This window comes from Cavia porcellus, unplaced genomic scaffold (assembly GCF_034190915.1).
Source record: "Cavia porcellus strain 051 isolate PalLab524CR breed Dunkin Hartley unplaced genomic scaffold, mCavPor4.1 scaffold_8, whole genome shotgun sequence".
Taxonomy (NCBI): domain Eukaryota; kingdom Metazoa; phylum Chordata; class Mammalia; order Rodentia; family Caviidae; genus Cavia; species Cavia porcellus.
The window spans coordinates 13,287,456-13,306,933 of NW_026947491.1; the positions used below are offsets into that span (position 1 = coordinate 13,287,456).

The window sequence follows — 19,478 nt, forward strand, 5'->3', positions numbered from 1 at the left end:
TACTTGACATTCTCTTGACTCAGCTCCTCGAGTAGTTAGGATTACAGGAGCACACCCCATGTCAGACAAGATAGTGTCTCAAAATTTTACAAGTATTTTTCTCTTTTAAATATTGTTTTTCTCTTACAAGTTTTTTTTTTTTTCTCCTAAACAACCTGGTTTTTTTTCCCCCTGGGCATGATGGTACATCAGTACTTAGTGCTTTGGGAGGTGGAAGCAGGAGGATTGCCTCAAACTAGAGGCCAGCCTGGGCTACACAGTAATTTCCAGGTCAGCCTCAACTACTTACTGAGGCTTCGATTTTTTGGAGGGTGGGGTAGGGCGAGGATCTTGGTATGTGGTAAAGGCTGGCCTTGAACTTGCTTATGTAACGCACTAGGCTGGCCTCAAACTCCTGACGAACAACTGCCTCAGCCTCCGGAGTGTTGCGATTACAGCCACTTTCTCGGAAAAAAAAACAACACAGAACAGAACAGCCCTGTTTTATTAAGTAGCCCTGTTTTGCGGTGCTTATTCACTCGCCAAAATCTAGACTCGACTGTTTTCTGTGACGGATATTGAGAACCAGAACTTTGAGAGAGAGCTCGGGAAGTAAAGCTACACTCAAGACAAGTTCTCGTACGGACAAGATTTACCTACACACCAGTCCTCCGGAGGCACTTCCGGGGACTCTCTAGGGTCAGAGTCCTTCTCAATGCCTCTTCCGGTTTCCACCCCTTCCTCTCGCTCCGGGATATGACGAACTCTCGCGAGAGCCGGGCCTCTTCCTAAGCCGGCGCTCCACAAGGTAGGTAATAGGCCTTCTTCGTCTAGCGCTTTTCTGCTGGTTCCGGGGGTCCCAGACCTCGCAGGGTCGCCCTGAGCAGGGGGCCCTGCACTCAGGTGGGGATGGTTTGGATTATCGGGTTGGCGCCCGCCGATGGTCCCCGCGGGCCTGTCGGGAGGGCGGCTGGAGTCTGATCCCGCGTTCTGTCTGCAGTCTCGCCATGTTCAGCTCGAGCGCCAAGATCGTGAAGCCCAATGGCGAGAAGCCGGACGAATTTGAGTCTGGCATCTCGCAGGCCTTGCTAGAATTGGAGATGAACTCGGACCTCAAGGCGCAGCTGCGCGAGCTCAACATTACAGCGGCCAAGGTGAGATGCGATGGCGAGGTAGCGAGACGACGTAAACTTCGTGCAACTGACAGCTCTGTGCAGCTCGCTCCTTACCTTTAGCTTGACCGCAGCATTAACGTTGCGAAGCAGTTGTCTAGGTTGTGTCTATTTGGTAGCCATGCGTGGCGTTGCAAATCTGTAAACCCAGCGCTCTGGAGGCTGAGACAGGAGGATCCCCGACGAGTCAAGGCCAGTATGGGCTACACAGGGAGACCTGATCTTAAAAAAAAAACCTAAAACCAGGGCATACTTCTCGCACAAAAAGTAACGTAACTGTTTGGTTTTGTTTTGGTTTTTGAGACGGGGTCCTGTTGTGTAGCTCAGTCTTGCTTCAGCCTCTAGTGCTGGGATTATGGGTGTGTGGCTTCGCACCCAGCTTTGAAAGTTTCATGCCTCATTTGTGGGGTAGGAGACTATAAACTACGAAGCGGATTTAGTGCCTTTGGTATTGCTTGTTACCCTCCCCAGGCTGGGTGGGCTATCAGTAAAGGTTCGTTTTCCTTCCTGGTTCTGGAGGGCACAGGGTGAGAGAGGCGCATCCTGAGGTGATGGTGCCTGACCAGGGTCAGGGCTGGTGTGTGTGTCTGGTCCTCTTCCTCACAGCCACCGGAAGTCACACAGTGGAGGGGATACCTTACCTGAGGCTCCATCTCTAAATGGCAGCTTAGTTTCCACTTCAGAACCTCCTTGTGAGGATTTGGTTTCAACATCTGAGCCCTGGACACTTGGCCATATCTGGACTTTAGCAAGGTGGTGTTTACAAGAGCTGGTAGTGACTGAAGCATCCTGGTTTATGACCACCGGTGTTTACCTTAAACAGCGCGTATGGGATCCCGCTTGAAGGCTATTTATGAATTTATCTTTTTTTTTTTTTTTTTTTTTTTTTGTCCCCTTCAGGAAATCGAAGTTGGCGGTGGTCGGAAAGCTATCATCATTTTTGTGCCAGTTCCCCAGCTGAAGTCTTTCCAGAAAATCCAGGTCCGGCTTGTTCGAGAGCTGGAGAAGAAGTTCAGCGGGAAGCACGTGGTCTTCATCGCACAGGTAGCTGCCCTCCTGCTCCTGGTGCTTGGTGATAACCGTGCCAAGGCCGAGACAGCAAGGAGCAGAAGGAAGGCGGAAGGCAGCCTGATTAGGGGTGGAGGCTGTCAGGAGTTAGAGACAGCGCATCTCCTCTAAACCCTGACCATCAGGATGAGGAGCTCTGCTCCACACTGGGTGTCTCCGAGCTGTGGGCTGGCTCCCTATGGGCACAGCTTCTGCACACAGCTGCTCGGGAACCCAGGGTGAAGTGCGCAGGAGAGGGGCAGTTGGGAAAGGCGTCTTTGTAGCTACCTTCCAGGAATGGACTGGGCTGTGCTTCCCTGCCCTTGTTGGGTAACTGGACCTTTCTGAATGTAGAAAGATTGATAGTTGGGATTTTTTTTTCCTTCCCCAGTAACATAAGCAGGAGAGTCTGAATGAGTTTCTGAGAAATCAGGAGTAACACAGGAGGGGTCTAAGCCTGCTGTTGGGTCTGAGTTTTCTCAAAGTTGAAGCTAAGTGTGTTGCTGTTACATGATCTAGACAGTTCTTGCCTTCTGTCAACCGAAAGTCTTTTTTTGTGTTTTGTTTTTGCACCTTAACAGAGGAGAATTCTGCCTAAGCCAACCCGAAAAAGCCGCACGAAAAACAAGCAGAAGCGTCCCAGAAGGTGAGTCTCCAGGTGTCGCTGGGGGACTGCAGGGGCTCGCAGGGCCAAGTCCTGGCAGAAGGATGAAATTCGAGAAGGAAGTAGTGCTCCTGCTCTTGCTAAGTGTATGAGACATCGAGGTGAGCTGGGGTTGGTTTCTCTTTTTCCTTGTGCTGGGGGTGAGAGGTGCGAAGCAGGTTTTCCTGGTGCTGCTGTAGTGTGAAGTCACTCTCTGGAGTGTGTTGTGTGCCTTCTGTGGCTGATGGATGAGAGCATGGACCCCAGGCTTGAAGGACTGGCTGGTTCTGGCTGATAGTAGCAGAGCTGAGAATTGTGTGAAGTCAGGCATGTTCAGGAAAGTCAGCAGGATCTACAGAGACTGCTCCTCTGTGCCATGGGGGCTGGGTCTCCCGGGGTCCGTGAAGAGGCACTGTGCTGTCAGCTGCCCTCAGGCACAGCCAGGCTGGCCAGGAGCACCTCTGCCCCTGCGCAGCTGCAGCACTGCCTCAGGCCTTGGTGCAGACCTCTGCTCCTCCCGTGGCGGAGTCCCCATGGGCTGTGGGTACCACCTGATAGTGTTGGGGTCTGAAAGGAATAGCAGTGTGGCTGTTGCACTCCCTGGCGTCCAGGGTGCTGAGCAGAGGGACAGCTAGCATTGTGACAGTGTCGCTAGCATGTTTCCATCCGGATCACCCTCCCAGTCACACTGCATCCCAGAAAGTATCCTGGAACACAGCAAGAGCAGCCACACAGGCATGCCCCAGGTTGAAATGTGACAGGGAGCGGGAGTGACCAGTCTGGGCGTTTCCGGCTGTGTGGAGTGAGACTTAGACAGGTGACCACGGTACTAGGCTGTGCAGCAAGAAGTGAGGGCGCACAGAGCTTCCCCTCAGCTCAGCCTGATGCTTTGGATGCTAGAGTAGTGGGGACCCCAGAGGCCAGACTGGTGAGGTCATCTGACTTGAAAGTGACACAGCTTGACCAGCATCGAGGACTTGGGTTGTCAGTTGGAATCTTCGCTGGGCTGGTGCCATGGGGGTTACAGTTGACCCATCTCTGCAGTGCAGTCCGGTGATAGCTCATACCTGGATGTTGGGTGAACTGTGGACCAGGTGCCCTCTGATGCAGGTCACCAGGCTGAGCCCTGTGTCCTATGCAGCTGGCACCATGATCATCGTGTGTGCCCCTGTGGTCTGGGCTGAGCATAGTATGTCTTGATCATAGCAGGCAGGGATTTATGTTGGCTTTTGGAGGCAAAAGTGGGCCCCTGAAGGCTGTTTAGTAGGTAAGCTGCCCTTGCGGGGGTTTTTCAGGGGCAGGGAGTTGAGTTGGATGGAGTCTCTGTGTTGTCCAGGCTGGCCTTGGGCTCACTGTGTAGCCCAGGTTAGACTGGGCTCCGTATCCTGGCCACCTTCCTGCCTCAGCTTCCCAGAGTGCAAGGATTGTAGGCACATGCCCTGCAGGATTTCTGTGTGGTTCTTTGGCCCCAGGAGGTGCCCCTGGGTTCCCTCATGCGCCACCCTTCTTTTAGCCGCACACTGACGGCTGTGCACGATGCCATCCTGGAGGACCTGGTCTTCCCCAGTGAAATTGTGGGCAAGCGGATCCGAGTGAAGCTGGACGGCAGCCGGCTCATCAAGGTGCACCTGGACAAGGCACAGCAGAACAATGTGGAGCACAAGGTGGGCTACCCACGGGGTGGGACTGGAATGGAAGCCCACATGGCCGCTTTGAAAGGCCAGCGCCAGAGAGTTCTCCGTGTGACTTTCCTCCTTCTTTCCCTTTCCAGGTCGAAACATTCTCCGGTGTCTATAAGAAGCTCACGGGCAAGGATGTTAATTTTGAATTCCCAGAGTTTCAGTTGTAAACAGTTGTAAATGTCACAATAAAGTATCATTCCTAGTACCCTGGTTGAAGTGTTTCTCCCAGCTCAGCCTCCAGGGTACTGGGATTACAGGTGTGTACCTCCACATCCGGCTAAGGGGATTTTAAATGGATAAAATTACTAACAGGACTACATTTGTTTTCACCAAAATGTTAACTTTTGTGAAAGCAGTTCAGTGTTCTGTGATACAGTAGCACCAGGGTGGGTGCTGGAGGGTCACCCAAGGGCACAGGTCTTGTGCACCGGTCCCAGCCGAAGGGTGCTGTGCTCTGGGGTTGGACTTGGAAGTGGGCCTCTGGGGATAAATGGAGTCTCCTCTGGCTTTGAGTGTAGTAGGTATTCATTAAGCACCTTCAGGTGACCCTGTAGGACTGAGATGGGCTGTGCCTGCACCCCTGGCCACACTGTCTCTAGTGACCAGGCTGGGGTAAGGCCCTGGTGGACATGGGGTCCAGGAGCAGCGTTTCCCCGCTCTGCAAGGCCTGCTGCCCAGGCTTCCCGCTTATCTCCCAAGCAAAGTAAACACTCTCAGAAGCTGCTGGGGGCAGGGCCTCCATTCACGAAATGGGAAGTGCGGAGCAGGGGTCCACCAGAAAGTGGCTCTCTGTGGCATACCCAGGCATGCATCATACAACTGAATTTCTCAGGATTTGAAAAAACCTGCTCTGCATGTAGACACTGCATCATTCTCTGGGGCTACCCAGAAGGAAGCCACGACACAAGGACTGCTGAATCCCCGAGTGTCTAGCTGTGTGGGTCCATCTGTTGCTCCTTTTTGTGGCTGACTTGAGGTTTGGAGCTCGCCTGTTGCATAGTTGACCTAACATTTTTCTGGTAAAGGACCTCAGCTGCTTACTGCTTGGGCTGCTGCAAATGAAAGTCATTGTAAGCTCCTGTGGCCCGCTCTGTGTGGATGTTTTCAGGCCTGGGGAAAATGCCCAGTACTGCAATTGCTCAGTCATTTTTTGGGGGGGAGGAGCACTACTAGGGATGGAACCCAGAACCTTACTGAATTACACCCCAGCCCCTGTGTTTCATTTTGAGACAGTCTGGCAAAATTTCCCCAGGCTGAGCTGCAACTTTCCATTCTGCCTCAGTTTACCAGTGTGCTGGGATTACAGGGGTGCAGTACCACGTCTGGCTTATTTGCATCTGTGTTTAAGAAGATACTTCTAGTGTCCACTCCCTTTACATGGAACCACAGTACTGGGTGGGCCAGGTCTCCCCAAGTGGTAGTCTGGCACCTTTTCTAGGACAATCCATGAAGAAGGAAGGGTCAATTTGGCTTATTGTTGGCTGACCCAATGCTGGGTGACTGTTATTACATCTTTATGCTTATGAATTCTGTGGTGCGCACATTAAAAATAACAGCCAGCTGTGGTGCATGCCTGTAATCCCAGCATTCAGGAGGCTGAGGTGGGAGGGTCTCCACAAGTTTGAGGACAACCTAGGCTACATAGTCGGAAGCCATCCTGAACCACATAGCAAGACTAGCAAGATCTTTCTAAAAACCAAAAAAAAAAAAAGCTGGTGATGTATCTCAAGATTAGGGTGTTTGGTTAGCCTGCATGAGACCCTGGGTTCTATCCCATGTGCTGAGAAAAAAGAGCCAGGCATGGTGACTTGGGCACATAACCCCTGCACTGGGCAGGAAGATCACAAGTTGAGTCCCACCTGGGCGATTTAGCAAGGCCTTGTCTCAAATAAAAAGGGCTGGGGATGTAGTTCAAGGTGAAGGCCTTGGGTTCATTCAAAAACCCCAGCACCGTACAAAAGGACAAAATCAGGAAAGAGGTGAAATAGCCAGGAGGGAGAGCTCACCCCCGCTGTGTTCCCACACCCCCTAGCCAGCTGCAGGACACGGGGGCTCGGACAGGAAGTGGCTGCAGATAAACAGGGCTCTGCAGCAGGCAGGGCTCCCCGTGCTGGGCCAGGCTGCTGGCCTCTAAATAGCAGCTATGCTGCCCTGCAGTGCAGTGTCCCCGTGGGACCGCATCGGTCAGGACAGCGATTGGGACGTCCCTCGCCTAACGTGTGCTGCTGGGTAGGAGATGCTGCCGGGCTTTGAGCAAGGCTGGCGGGGGCTGAGATGCTGTGATGGGGCTGGGGCCAGGGCTAGGGCCGGGGCCGGGACTTCTTAGATGCAGGCAGGGATGGTGTCCATCACCACACGGGTGCTGGACTGTGACTTCGAGGGTAATGGAGTTCCTTGTGCCAGCTCCGGGTGGCTACAGAGTCACAGGAAGGTGGGGGGGGGGATCAGCAGTCCAGCAGCTCCTGCCTGGACCCCTCGCCCACAACCCGGCTGTCGAATTAGATTGGAAGGAGCATGGTCACCCCAAATGTAAACGATGCACTGTGGCCCGAGGAATGCGCTGTGCGTGACCCGGTTTTCCACTGGATGGGGAGCACACTGCCACAGGCATCTGGCCAGTCTCCCAAATCCTCGCAGCGATGGCATTGTATCTGTGATCCCAAGAAACCTGTGCCAGAAAACACACTGATGTGTGATTAAAGCCGTGGACCGAGAAGAGGGCAGAGGCGTCTTGTCACTGCGCTCTGGGTGGAGAAGCCTGCGTGTGTTGTGGGTAGAAATCCTGTAATCCGGGCCCTCTGGCAGGCTGGGGCAGGAGGGCAGCAAGTCTGAGGCCAGCATGGGCAGCTGATTAGTGAGATCTGGTCTCAAAATGCGTTATGAAAACAGAAAAAAGCAGGGCAGCGTGGTAGCAGGGGGTGGGGTGGAGGGTAGGTGGTGGGGGTCCTGGGACCCCAGCCCTACTCAGTGCTGCAAAGTGGGGCTCCAGAGATACCTGTAGTTTCTCTGCATGATGCTGGCCCTGCTGCAAGTTGAAAAACATCACTGCATTGTATGCGGGGCCCTGGAAGTCAAGCTGTTGTGTGTCGGTCATCCCCCGCCCCCCTGATTCAGAGCGAATTTCTGCTCTGGACTCCATGGCTAATCCCCCAGCCCCCCACACACAGCGGGCCTCTTACACCCAGCCGGGAAGATAAGGATGTTGTTCTTAAGGGGACCCTGGGTGCGCTGTCCTTCTACGTTTACACAACCAAATTCCTCCCCAGAAGGCAGGCAGCTAGCCAGCCAGGGCTCCTGGGGGCGGGGCGCCTGGTCCTCTCTCGCAGTGGTTTCTTTGTTTAATTTTATCAGTGCATGTTTGCAGCACATGATTATATTCACTGTTGGAACTGGTGCATGTATGTAGCACATTTCAATTTTTGTTTGTTTTATTTCTTTTTGGAGACAAGTTCTCTCTATATAGTCCAGGATGGCTTTGAACTCACTATGTAGCCCAGGCTGGTCTTAAACTTGCAGCGATCCTCCTGCCTCAGCCTCTCAGATGCTGGGATGACAAGCATGCATCACCATGACTGGTGTTTTTAATTCTTTCAGAATCTTTTTGCTTTTCCTTTTTCCTGCTCCCTCCATCTCTTGACCTCCTCGTTTTGCAAAAGATCGATCTTCCTACTTTCTATTGTCTTTTGTTTTGCTTTTTATCTATGCTGGAATCTCATATAAGAGAAACGGTGTGATATTTAAACTTGTGTGCTTGATTTTTTTCACTTAACAATATAGTCTCACCAGGTATGGTAGCACACACCTGTAATCCTAGCATTTGGGAGGCTGAGACAGGAGGATCATCATGAGTATCACGCCAGTCTAGTCTACAGGGTGAGACCATGTCTCAGAAAAACAAAAGACAAAACAGATCTCAAGGTGCATCGCTGTTTTTTTTTTTTTTTTTTTTTTTTTTTTGTCTTTTTTTTTGAGATAGGGTCTCTATGCATTTCAGGCTGGCCTTGAGCTCACTTTGTAGCCCAGGCTGGTCTCGAACTTGCAACAGTCCTCCTGCCTCAGTTTCCCCAGTGCTAGGATTACAAGTGTGAGCCACCATGCCCAGCGGTGCATCTGTTTTCAAGCCCATCCTTCTTTTTGGCAGAGTAGTACTCCAGGCTGTGTCAACACATGGTTCCTTTGTCCTTTATCTGTCCATGGGAATGTAGGTCACTTGCAAGATTCAGCTGTTCTGAGTTTTGCTGCTACTACATGCACCTCTGCACTTTGATGTCCTTAATTCTTTCACCTATCCAGATGTTTTTTCTCACCCTGTCTATCTGGTGTTCCATGCAGGCTGCCATGTTCTGCCTGGGGCCAGAGGTGCCTGTAACCATCCTGAAGGCAGTCAGGTGGCTCAGGGAGAAGGGAGAGTGCGGGGCGGTGTGGACAGGGGCAGCCCTGCTCGCAGTCACACGTTGCCCTCTGTGTGCCCATCACTCTGCCCCGTCCAGGAGTCAATGTCCTGCCGGTGCCCACAATGAGCAGAGACCTGGCGCTCATGAGTGTGCTACTCGGCCTAGCCTGTCTGTTGCTGCTGCCACCTGCACGTCCCCAGCCAGCTGCAGAGGATGCCTGCTCCGTGCAGATCCTTGTCCCCGGCCTCAAAGGTAAGTGGTGCCGTTGTGTGGTCCCTCACAGCCAGGCCGCAGAACAGAGGTGCACAGAGCACAGACTCTGGGCAAATCCACTCATCTTTTAGGTCTCAGTTTCCCCATTTCTCTATCAGTGCTCAGGCTGCATGGTGCCTCAACTGCAAGATTCCGAAGTCAGCCGTTTACTGGCAGCTCGGTCTTCTCCACAGGAGCTGCCACAAGGCTCCTGGCATTTGCCCAGGAACCACATGCATGATCTCAGCACGAGGGACCTATTTTGGGGTACCTTTGACAGACAGACATTGGAAACTCAGGGAAATTTACCAGTTTGTCTCAGGCTCCACGGTTTGTCCCTCTGCTGGCTCCAGAGAGCTCTCTATTCTTTGTTGTTGTAGTTGAGACCGAGTCTCACTCTGCAGTTCAGGCCTTGTACTCAGTATGTAGCCCAGGCTGACCTCAAATTCCTGGTGATCCAACTGCCTCAGCCTCCTGAGTGCCAGGATGACAGGTATGCCCTTCCACACCCGACACATATTCTTCATTTTTGTTTTTTGTTGTTTTATTGTATTCTATTTTTAATTAATTCATTCATTCATTTTTGGTACCAGGGATTGAACTCACAACCTCATGCTTGCCAGGCAGGTGCTCCTGCCACTGAGCTAAACCCCCAGTCCTATTTTAATTTTTTAAATAGCAAAGTTTTCCTACAGGTTCTACAGGGTGAATTTGGGCCAAAGAAAACCAAGGAAAGAAGTGCGCCCTGCAGTGTGAGAGCGGGGCTCTGCACACCGGGCGTGCACTGGCCTGCTTGTTTTTAGTTCCCTTGGTACATTTTGGATCTACCTGGCGATAAGCTTTGTGGCTGGGAATTCAGACCTGCCCATGGTACATTCTGCTGCTTTTCCTCCCATCTCTCTTCTCCTTATTTACAAAAAGCTTTGTTTCCATTTTCCCCTTCTATGTCTCGTCCTTTCTTTCATTTCCTCTCCCCCTCTCTTGTTCCCCTTTTCACTTGAACATTTTCTTCAAAATAAGGACAAAAATGAATATTATATATTGGGAAATGGGAAGAAAAAGTTCAAATTCATTCTTTCTTTCTTATTTATTCATTTATTTTTATTTGAGGCAGGATCTCCCAATGTAGAGCAGACTGGTTTACTGGTTTTGAACCTGCTTATATAGCCCAGGCTCGCCTTGGCTCTTGGAGACCCTCCTGCGGCAATCTCCTGAGTGCAGGGATCACAGGTGTGTGCCACCACGCCCAATACCAGTTCTTCATCATTAAAACCTAACATTTTTCCTCTTGCTTTGCCTGTTGCTCACGTGCAGTAGCTGCTGATCTGGGGGTGACAGCTGGAGGAGGCTGGCAGAGACTACCGTGTGTCACCTTCTTGTGGAAGGTGTGGTTTCCACAAAGCACAAGCCGAGCCCCAACTCCTACATGGGGCCACATGTGGGGGATAACGTGGGCCTCCAGCAGGACCATCAGGCCACTCAATAAGTGGGGGCAGCTGTGTTCCTGCCAGCTAAAAGGGACAGTGCATGTGAGAACATCCAGGGCCCCTCAATTTCTGTACCCTGACCCAGGGTCACTCCCTTCCAGGTGGGCTGAGCAGGGACCCCCAGGGGCTCCCTGAACTGCCGACTCTTGGCATAATCCAGCTGAAGAGAGTGGGGTGCATGGTGTTGAGCTGCAAACCAGGTCAGAAGAGGCACCAAGTACTCTAGTGCATAATGTGAAATTGGGCCTCTCCTGTCACCCAGCATGTGGGAGGCTGAGGCAGGAGAATCACTGAGTTCCAGGCCAGCCTGTGCTACATAATGAGAACCTATTTCAAACCAAACCAAACCAAACCAAACCAGCTCAGGCCTCTTGCAGGGACTGGGGGTCGGCCCAGCTCAGGCCTAGGCAGGACACAAACTCTCCTGGGAGGTCAGGCTGGGCAGCTCTAAGTCACGTTGTGGAGACCCAGGATCGGCCCTATGGTCGGGGAGCCCGCTGGATGGAGGGGCGCTGTCCTGTTCTGTGGGCAGATGCCAGGCGCCTCCTCCCACCATATGACCAGAGCCATCAGGGCGGCCATGGTCCGTGCTGAGACACAGGCAGCCATGGTGCTCCATACACACCCTCCCTCGTCCAGGTCCCCGCAGGGCACAGTGCCTTTCCTGTGTCGCTACACACGGATGACTGTGTCACCCTCCCCCAGCCCCCATCCCCAGCTGTATTGCTTCCCGAGGCATCCTGGCCCTGGCCACCCTGTTTCCTGTGACCTCCCGGGACCTTGTCTGCCTTGCCATGTGTCCCATTCTTAGCATGACCTTCTCAGGGATGCACCTAGCAGTCATCACCTCTGCTGACAATCCTGCGTCAACCTGATTTCCATTCCCATGCATGCCAGCCCCTATCTTCTCCTCTCCAGGCAGCTTTAGAGTCTTCTTTCAGGTGTTCTGCATTACTTTCCTTGTGTAGTGCTTGGCAGGCCTTAACTGGGTTCTCTTTTGTGCCTCAGTACTGAGAAATCACAGCCAGGTAATCTTCACCATCCCAAAGGTTGTGAATGTCTCTTCTCTCCCTGGAATTCCCAAGAAGGTGCATATTGACGTGGACATGGTGGCACAAGCCTGTAATCCCAGCACACTGGGAGGCTGAGGCAGTAGGATTACAAATGCAAGCCCAGCCCCAGCAATTTAGTGTCTCAAAACATAAAATACAAAGTGAGTTCAAGGCCAGCCTGAACTGCATAGTGAGACCTTGTCTCAGAAAGACCAAAAATAAAAAATAAATTAAAGGGGGCTGGGTATTTAGCTCAGCGGCATAAGTACCTGCCTTGCAAGCAGGTGGTTGTGAGTTCGATCCCCGGTACCGATAAAAATGAAAAAGACAAAAAACAATAAAAATAAAAAATAAAAAAGGGCTGGGAACATAGCTGAGAGCGAAAGCTCTGGGTTCAATCACCACTGCTTCCCCCCAAAATTACTCTATTAGATGGAGATTAGCACTTACGAGCTTTTTTCTTCAAATCTCAACTTGATACAGGAAAATAAATAAAGGAAAAACCTGGCAGAACTTTCACATTGCTTGCCTTATACCACTGCGCTGTGGGAAATTCTCCATCCTGCTGGGTGGCTCCTAGATGAGCCCCGTCTGGGAGGAGATTTATGCCGGAATTCCACCATCCGGGTCTCCAGTTTGGCTCTCGTCATCATCAGACACAGCCTTCCCTCCTGTCTTCCTGCAGGTGACCAGTGTACCTGAGGCACAGGTGGGGCCTGAGCAGGTGCAGCAGGTGTTCTTGGTCCTGCAGGTGCTGGAGCTCTTCAAGGTGCTCTACAGAGCCCTCACCTGGCTGTTTGGCTTCTCTTGAAAGAGGACCAGCATTTCTCCAAGAGTACTACTGTCAAGGCTTCCCTTCCTTTCTTCTTCCCTCTCTTTCTTTTTTGTTCTTTCTTCTTCCTCTTACTCCTCCTCCTTCCTTTACTTCTTTCTCTCTTCTCTCCTCCTTCTTTCTTGAGACAGTGTCTTACTCTGTAGCCCAAGGTGACCTTGAACTTTCAATAATCATCTTGCTTTGGCCTCCCAAGAGCTAGGATTACTGATGTGCACCAGCATACCCAGCTCTTCCTCTCTTTTGAAAGTGAAGAGGAAGTTTAAGAACCACTGGGTGATCCAGGGCCGTGTATATATTCTGATCAAGTGGCAAGCCACACCGCCGTAGACCACGGGGTCTTCAGGAGGAAGCTTGGGGCTGTAGCCCAGAGTGACACCAGGGTGTTTTAGCTTTGTTGGCACTCGATTTATGTTTTTTTGTGTTCACTTAAGTGTAACTTGAATTTCCTGCTGGGCAAGGTGGTACATCCCTGTAATGCCCACACTAGGGAGGCTGAGACAGGAGAATTGTTTGCAAGTTCCAGACCAGCCTATGCTGCATAATGAATTCAAGGCCAGCCTGAACTACTTTGCCAGACTCTGTCTAAAAAAAAAAAGAAAAAAAGAAACAAAAATTGAATGTCTCCTCCTTCGGGCCAGATTTCCAGGTTTGAAGATTTCACTGGGGAATCTATTATTGCCATTGAGCCTTTCATAAGTCAAAGCACATATGGAGAATTACAGAAAATCAAAATTCACTGAAATGTTGACTTAGGGCATGCGCGCGCACACACACACACACACACACACACACACACACACACACACGGTCTCCCTGTCACTCTGTGTAGCTCTCTGTAACTCCAGGTAGGGAAGCCAGGCCATGTAAAGATGGTTATGAGAAGCACAAGCTCCAGTCACAAAGAAGGGAGTCCAGGTGTGGACTCACAGGGGCATGCCACCATGCCTGGCTCCATTGGTGGCTTTATATGTCTTTTGAGAAGGGAAAAACACAATGTAGTTCGTGTTTTAGGAAGATCATTTTGGTGAGGACTAGGCTGGGGAAGGATCAATTCTCTCTACCCCAGCCTCCTAAGGCCCAGACCCTCCACACATTGCTCCTTAGCCCACTTGCAGGGCGTCTCAAGCAGTTATCCCCACCCATCCTGTACCTGGTGATTGCGGCCACTGGTTCCAGGCAGGACCTATGCAGAGCTTGTGCCTTGTGGGGGCCTCGGCTGAGGGGACCGGGATTATGCTGGGGTGGTGTGTGTGTGGGGGGGGGGGCGTCCGCTGCCTCACAGGGCATGCTGTTCCAAATCCTGCCATACCCAGGGTGCCCTACAGCCCTGTGCTGGTCAGAGCAGTGTTAAACAGTTGTGACTTCTTCCACAGGGGATGCAGGAGAGAAGGGAGACAAAGGAGCCCCAGGACGGCCTGGAAGAGTAGGTCCCACGGGAGAGAAAGGTACCTGCCACTACTGGAACGGGGGGGGGGGGCAGCAGTGGAAGGGGCAGAGACTGAGGAGGCTGGGTCCCAGCTCCTGGCCGCCTGAGCCACAGACCTGTGGTGCCTGGCTGGTTGCTGTGTATGCATCCAGTGAGGTGGGCAGAGCTGTGGCAGCGGCTTGGACGGGACAGCAAGGGCTTTGGCCAGATTTTGTGTGCAAAGGAGAGAAATCCTATCTGCAAAGCAGCTGCAACATATGTGTGAGGGACCAGGTCCCTTAAAGAGCTAGATCAGAGGGGAAAGGAATTGGGACAGGAAGCTGGATCATTCATGTGGATAACTGCATAGTAAACAGCAGGTGCTCAATAAGTGAGGGCTATTCTCTTTAGATGATTACTTTTACACTTGTTTGAGATGGGCCTCTCTGTGTGGTCCAGGCTGGTCTTGAACTCATTAGGGAGCTCAAGCTGGCCTTGGATGCACACACTAGGCTGGCCTCAAACTCCCCCTCAAACTCCTGCCTCAGCCTCCCGAGTGCTGGAATTACAAATGTGCACCACCATGCCCAGCTGGAAAGATATCTGGGAGTTTAATATCTGGGGATATCGCTGCACCATGAACCACCCCAGTTCGGCTGGAGGGTGTGAGGGCCTGGGTCTGTACGGCTGCGCCCCCAGGCAGGATCCACAGGCAGCAGCTGGAACCTGTGCTTGATGCTGGGTTCTCCTTTGGCATCAACATGCCGGCCCGAGCGTGGGTGTGGGGTGGGAGTAGGGCGGCTGCCTGTCCTGGGTCCCGGAGCTCGGGACCCCCTCCCCCCGCCCCTGTGCAGTGCTCTGTGGCTCTGGGGTGCGCACCTCAGAGCACTGAGCCAGCTGAATTCCAGAGCGCCCGCAGTGAGCTTGGCCCTCTTTGCCCCCTGGCTGTGTCGGGCACCCAGGTGTGCTCCACCGGAAGCTCCTTCGTCTGGAGGAGCTCAGAGGGTACCTCTGCTGGAGAGTCACCTTCAGATGCAGCCAGACACGCTGTGGCATTGTAACTTCTTCCTGTGTGTGATAAAGAGGAGTGTGAGGGTCACACGTGTACACATGTGTGTGATGGTGAGAAATAGGTGTGTATCAGGTCACCTGCACAACAATAAAACTGTGATCTCGTTTTCTGCAGGAGACATGGGAGACAAAGGACAGAAAGGCAGTGTAGGTCGCCACGGAAAAATTGGTCCGATTGGTGCCAAAGGTATTTCCAATGTGATTCCTTTTCTTTCTCCTCTCCCTCTCCCTCTTCCTCTGCTTCTACTTCTTCCTCTTTTTTGCAACAGGGTCTCACTAGTTCAGGCTGACCTTGAACTCACTAGGTATCCAGGCTGGCCTTGAACTAACAGAGATCCTCCTTCCTCAGCACCTTGAGTACTGAATTACAGGCAAGTATCACCACAGCCACCATCTCTGTGTTCCGTAGAGAAAAACTGAGGCTGGCCCTGTCTGTTAGGAGGTTGGACTGGGGCTCTGGCATCTGGGCCTCTTATGAGCTACGCTGCCCAGAGGGGTACAGAGCGATGCAGCACAGGGTTCTCGGCACTGCCTACCCTCCTCCTTGGGCCACAGTGAACTGGGGCTAGCACTGCTGTCCCAACTTCTACCAGGATTGTCCTCATGTAGGGTCTGAGTCAGGTGCCATCTGCTTCTGTACTGCTGCCTGCAGTGTCCCCTTAGGTGGCACTGGTGGTCCCTTGGGTGTGGTGGCAGTGTGTGACCCAGGTTCACAGATGCTGGGTCCACAAAAGCAATGCTGTGCGACCGTGGTGCTTTGTCACCCAGGGGTCGCTCGGCCTTGGGTTGGTGACATGATTCTGCTTCTCTTTCAGGTGACAAGGGTGAGGTGGGTGATATAGGACCCCCTGGCCCTCATGGAGAACCAGGTATGGTAGACAGGGCTGAGGGATTTTAGAGAAATGTGCTAAAATTGCCCTTTGGAAAATTCAGTCCCTTGAACCTGGCACACGCCTGCCATCCCAGCTCTCTGGAGCTTAAGCCAGGAGGATGGCAAGTTTGAGCCCCCAAGACAATGTGATGACTTAGTGAGTTCCTGCCTCAAAGAAAAAAGTCAACAAAAACAGGCTGGGGACATAGCGCAGGGTGAAGGCTTTGAGCTCAATCCCAGCACTGTACTGAAAAATAAAGGAAACCAAACTCAAATGAACAACAACAACAACAACAACAGCAAAAGCCAGCTGAGCAGGTCTGAAAGCCCTCACCCTCCCTCCTAACCCCTCTGTGCCCTGCAGCTCTGCCCCAGCTGGCTGGGACATCCAGGGCTGTGTGTGTACAGGGGGTCTAGAGACCTCCAGCAGCTCCTAAAGGGCCCACTCATGACCCGTGCTGGGACCTCCTCTCTCCCCAGATGTCCTGGGGACGTCCCCTGCCACTACCCTGAGCCTCTTGCAGGCTCCCCAGTGGCATCCTAAGACCCTCGCGTCCTCTCTGCATCCTTTCCTGCACTGCATCTCACTGTCTGCCCATTGCAGTTGAGCAGCACTTAACTTATAAGGAACCAAAAAGTGTGATCTGTATAAATAAAGAAAAGTCAACTCCAGTAAAAGACAGGTTGCCACCAATCCCCTCCAAGTCCTCCTCTATCTTTGCACACACTCATCCCATCATCTGTTGCTTCCTGCAGCAGCTCTGGAGTCCTCTCCCTGAGGGTCTGTAGCTGTGCTGTCTTGGCTGCCTTGATGTCCTGAATGGATTCAGAATGTCTCCCTTTCATGGTTGTTTGAACTTTGAGAAAGAGCCAGAAGTCACATGGTGCCGGATCCAGTGACTCAAGTGGAAGAGGGCACAGCGTCACATTTTTATGAGTTGCCTTTCTGCTGGACGATGCTAGGCAGCAGCAGTCCCTGAATTCATTTTTTCTTGGTTTCACTGTATTTTCGATCATACCTGTGAAGACCCTCAGGAAAGAGGACTCCAGAGCTGCTGCACAGAGCGGCAAGGGCGATGGGATGAGTGTGTGCAAAGCCAGGGGAGGATTTTTTTTTTTTTTTTTGTCTTTTTCCTTTTTATCGGTACCAGGGATCAAACCCACGACTGCCTGCTTGAAAGGCAGGCACTTATGCCGCTGAGCTAAATCCCCAGCCCCATGAGGGGAGGATTTTTAAGGGGATTCATTGGCATCTGTCTCTCTTTATATTGATATATAAACACAGTGTTCCCCCATTTTCCCTGGTGACTCTGGTGGCCACCCACTGCCTCTCTGTGCCCAAGGATAAGCCTGGAATTCAGCCCCAGTGTATGCTTGGTGTCAAGCAGATCTATGCATCTGGGGATGGGGTGCTCTCTCCTGAGCCCTGGCCCTTAGTCACCACCTGGTCCCCACAGGCCTCCCGTGCGAGTGCAGCCAGCTCAGGAAGGCCATTGGCGAGATGGACAACCAGGTCACCCAGCTGACCACCGAGTTAAAGTTTATCAAAAACGGTAGGTGGGACTCCGGGGCGTTCCCTGACAACCCTCCCCCTGGGCCTCCACCTCCCTGGGCAGCGCCCACCTGCCGCGAGCATGTGACCCGTGAGTGGCAAGTAAGTGTGATCACAGAGATGCCAGTGCTGCCTTTCAGCCCTGCCCTCCCCCGCAGCTGTCGCCGGTGTGCGCGAGACGGACAGCAAGATCTACCTGCTGGTGAAGGAGGAGAAACGCTACGCCGACGCGCAGCTGTCCTGCCAGGGCCGCGGGGGCACGCTGGGCATGCCTAAGGACGAGGCGGCCAACGGGCTGATGGCCGCCTACCTGGCGCAGGCCGGCCTGGCGCGCGTCTTCATCGGCATCAACGACATGGAGCGCGAGGGCGCCTTCGTGTACTCCGACCGCTCCCCTATGCAGACCTTTAGCAAGTGGCGCAGCGGTGAGCCCAACAATGCCTACGACGAGGAGGACTGCGTGGAGATGGTGGCCTCGGGCGGCTGGAACGACGTGGCCTGCCACATCACCATGTACTTCCTGTGCGAGTTCGACAAGGAGAGCGTGTGAGACCCGGGGACCCTCCCCAGGGCTCTACCTTGACCCCCCTACTCCCCTCAAAACGCGGTGTCCCCGCAAAGGGGACTCTTTTGGAGAAGTGGAGTCTCATCATTTGTATTAGAGCAAAACGTTCTCTATGAAGTATTACTCACCACTGCCTCTCTGCACCTCTGCTGCCTGGGTCCAACCACAAAATAGCGTCTTTCACTCCTGCAGCAGCCCGTGGAGTGACCCGCGGCAACCGTGGGGCCGGAAATCACTGCCTGTTTCTCTTTTTTTTAAAGTCTATTTTATTTCAAAGAGAAAAAAAAAAAGAAAAGAAAAAGTAAAACAAAATCTAAAACACATCATCGGCACAATAATGGCACATGCATTGCACACTGTTAGCCCCAAATCATTCACCCAGAGCATAAGAATCTTGCATTCAATTGTCTGAACAATTCCAGCAGAAATTGTTCTCTTTAGTGAACTCTGAGAAATCAGCAGTATAACTATCTCAAATATATATATATATATATATATATATATATATATATATATAAATGTTGTTTTGGCTTCTCACACTAGGGAGACAGTACGATGTTTATACACACTTCTGATTTATTTCACTTACAGTATGGTCTCAAGTTGCATCCATTTACCTATAAGAGTCTCCAGTTTATCCTTCATGGCTGAGTAGTACCCCACTGTATTAAATACCACACCCTTTTTATCCATTCCTCAATTGATGGGCATTTAAATTGTTTCCAAGGTCTGACTATCACAAATTATGCTGCTGTAAACATGGGTGCACGTATCACTTGCCCATCTCTTAATTTCCATACTGAAGAGAGCCACCAAACCACGACCCATGCACCTGTAAATTATACTGAAGTATAGGTTCCTTTTCACTAGTGTGCAGGTGGAACCGAATTTGCTTTGCTTTAAACCCAGATTTCAAGAATACACAAATAAATTCTCTAACCTTGATTCTGGAATGAAGGGTTTTGTTTGGTTCTTTTAATGTTCTTAATAGCTGTATTAGTTATCTATTGCTGTAGAACAAAATACCCCAAACTTAAGGGCCCAAAGTTGAAGTATGTACTACTTCAAGGCATCCAAGAGTCATACATTTATGCAGGGTCTAGCTGGGTCCTTGCATTCAGGATGTCACAGCCAAAACCAAGTTGCTTATTGTGTGTGTATTTTCCTTCTTTTCTCTCTCTGTCCTCTGTCTCTGTGTCTCTTTCTTTCTTTTTTGAGGCAGAGTCCCACTATGTATCTCAGGCTATGTATTGAACATCGGGGGATCCTCCTGCCTCAGCCTCCTGAGTGTTGAGAGTCACATGTGTGCACCACCCTGCCTGCTGGCTTACCTGGGGTTTTGTAGGGCTCAGCACCCTCTGCACTTGCATCTTGGTTTTTCACTGTCTGTGAGCCCAAGTCCACTCTGTTCTTTGCCATGTGATTCTCTCCCAAGGGCAGCAAGAGATAGAACCAGAGAGTGGACACTGGC

The 19,478-nt window shown here is 51.8% G+C and overlaps 2 protein-coding genes and 1 long non-coding RNA gene across 4 annotated transcripts; 2 read left to right on the top strand and 1 right to left on the bottom strand.

Moving 5' to 3' along the window:
- Nucleotides 1-726: 726 nt before the first annotated feature.
- Rps7 (ribosomal protein S7) lies at nucleotides 727-4,752 on the top strand. Its single transcript, NM_001286001.1, has 6 exons — nucleotides 727-787; nucleotides 980-1,133; nucleotides 2,052-2,195; nucleotides 2,780-2,844; nucleotides 4,355-4,505; nucleotides 4,613-4,752. The coding sequence occupies exons 2-6, from the start codon at nucleotides 987-989 to the stop codon at nucleotides 4,688-4,690; spliced, it is 585 nt and encodes a 194-aa protein (NP_001272930.1). The 5' UTR covers nucleotides 727-787; nucleotides 980-986; the 3' UTR covers nucleotides 4,691-4,752.
- Nucleotides 4,753-4,872: 120 nt separating this feature from the next.
- Colec11 (collectin subfamily member 11) lies at nucleotides 4,873-18,952 on the top strand. 2 transcript variants are annotated; one of them, XM_003464948.5, is made up of 7 exons: nucleotides 4,873-6,752; nucleotides 9,014-9,169; nucleotides 13,917-13,988; nucleotides 15,135-15,206; nucleotides 15,835-15,888; nucleotides 17,348-17,443; nucleotides 17,601-18,952. In XM_003464948.5, exons 2-7 carry the CDS (start codon nucleotides 9,040-9,042, stop codon nucleotides 17,990-17,992), a joined length of 816 nt encoding a protein of 271 aa, XP_003464996.1. In that variant the 5' UTR covers nucleotides 4,873-6,752; nucleotides 9,014-9,039; the 3' UTR covers nucleotides 17,993-18,952. The 2 variants fall into 2 exon arrangements, with proteins under 2 accessions (XP_003464996.1, XP_063110489.1); XM_063254419.1 differs by lacking the exons at nucleotides 4,873-6,752; nucleotides 9,014-9,169 and adding an exon at nucleotides 9,557-9,662.
- Nucleotides 14,541-19,473, bottom strand: LOC134477238 (uncharacterized). The gene is made up of 4 exons (XR_010049145.1): nucleotides 19,339-19,473; nucleotides 18,136-18,268; nucleotides 17,639-17,962; nucleotides 14,541-15,016 (listed from the first exon to the last, which is right to left on the bottom strand). It is a non-coding gene; the product is annotated as an uncharacterized LOC134477238 (long non-coding RNA).
- Between the last annotated feature and the right edge of the window lie 5 nt (nucleotides 19,474-19,478).

Bases quoted from the DNA above. Each gene is read 5' to 3' on its own strand.
- Colec11 (XM_003464948.5), top strand. From the start codon at position 9,040: ATGAGCAGAGACCTGGCGCTCATGAGTGTGCTACTCGGCCTAGCCTGT. The intron at 9,170-13,916 runs GTAAGTGGTGCC...CTTCTTCCACAG, and splicing joins CCTTGTCCCCGGCCTCAAAG to GGGATGCAGGAGAGAAGGGA. The intron at 15,207-15,834 runs GTATTTCCAATG...CTTCTCTTTCAG, and splicing joins TGGTCCGATTGGTGCCAAAG to GTGACAAGGGTGAGGTGGGT.
- Rps7 (NM_001286001.1), top strand. From the start codon at position 987: ATGTTCAGCTCGAGCGCCAAGATCGTGAAGCCCAATGGCGAGAAGCCG. The intron at 1,134-2,051 runs GTGAGATGCGAT...TGTCCCCTTCAG, and splicing joins TCAACATTACAGCGGCCAAG to GAAATCGAAGTTGGCGGTGG. The intron at 2,196-2,779 runs GTAGCTGCCCTC...GCACCTTAACAG, and splicing joins ACGTGGTCTTCATCGCACAG to AGGAGAATTCTGCCTAAGCC.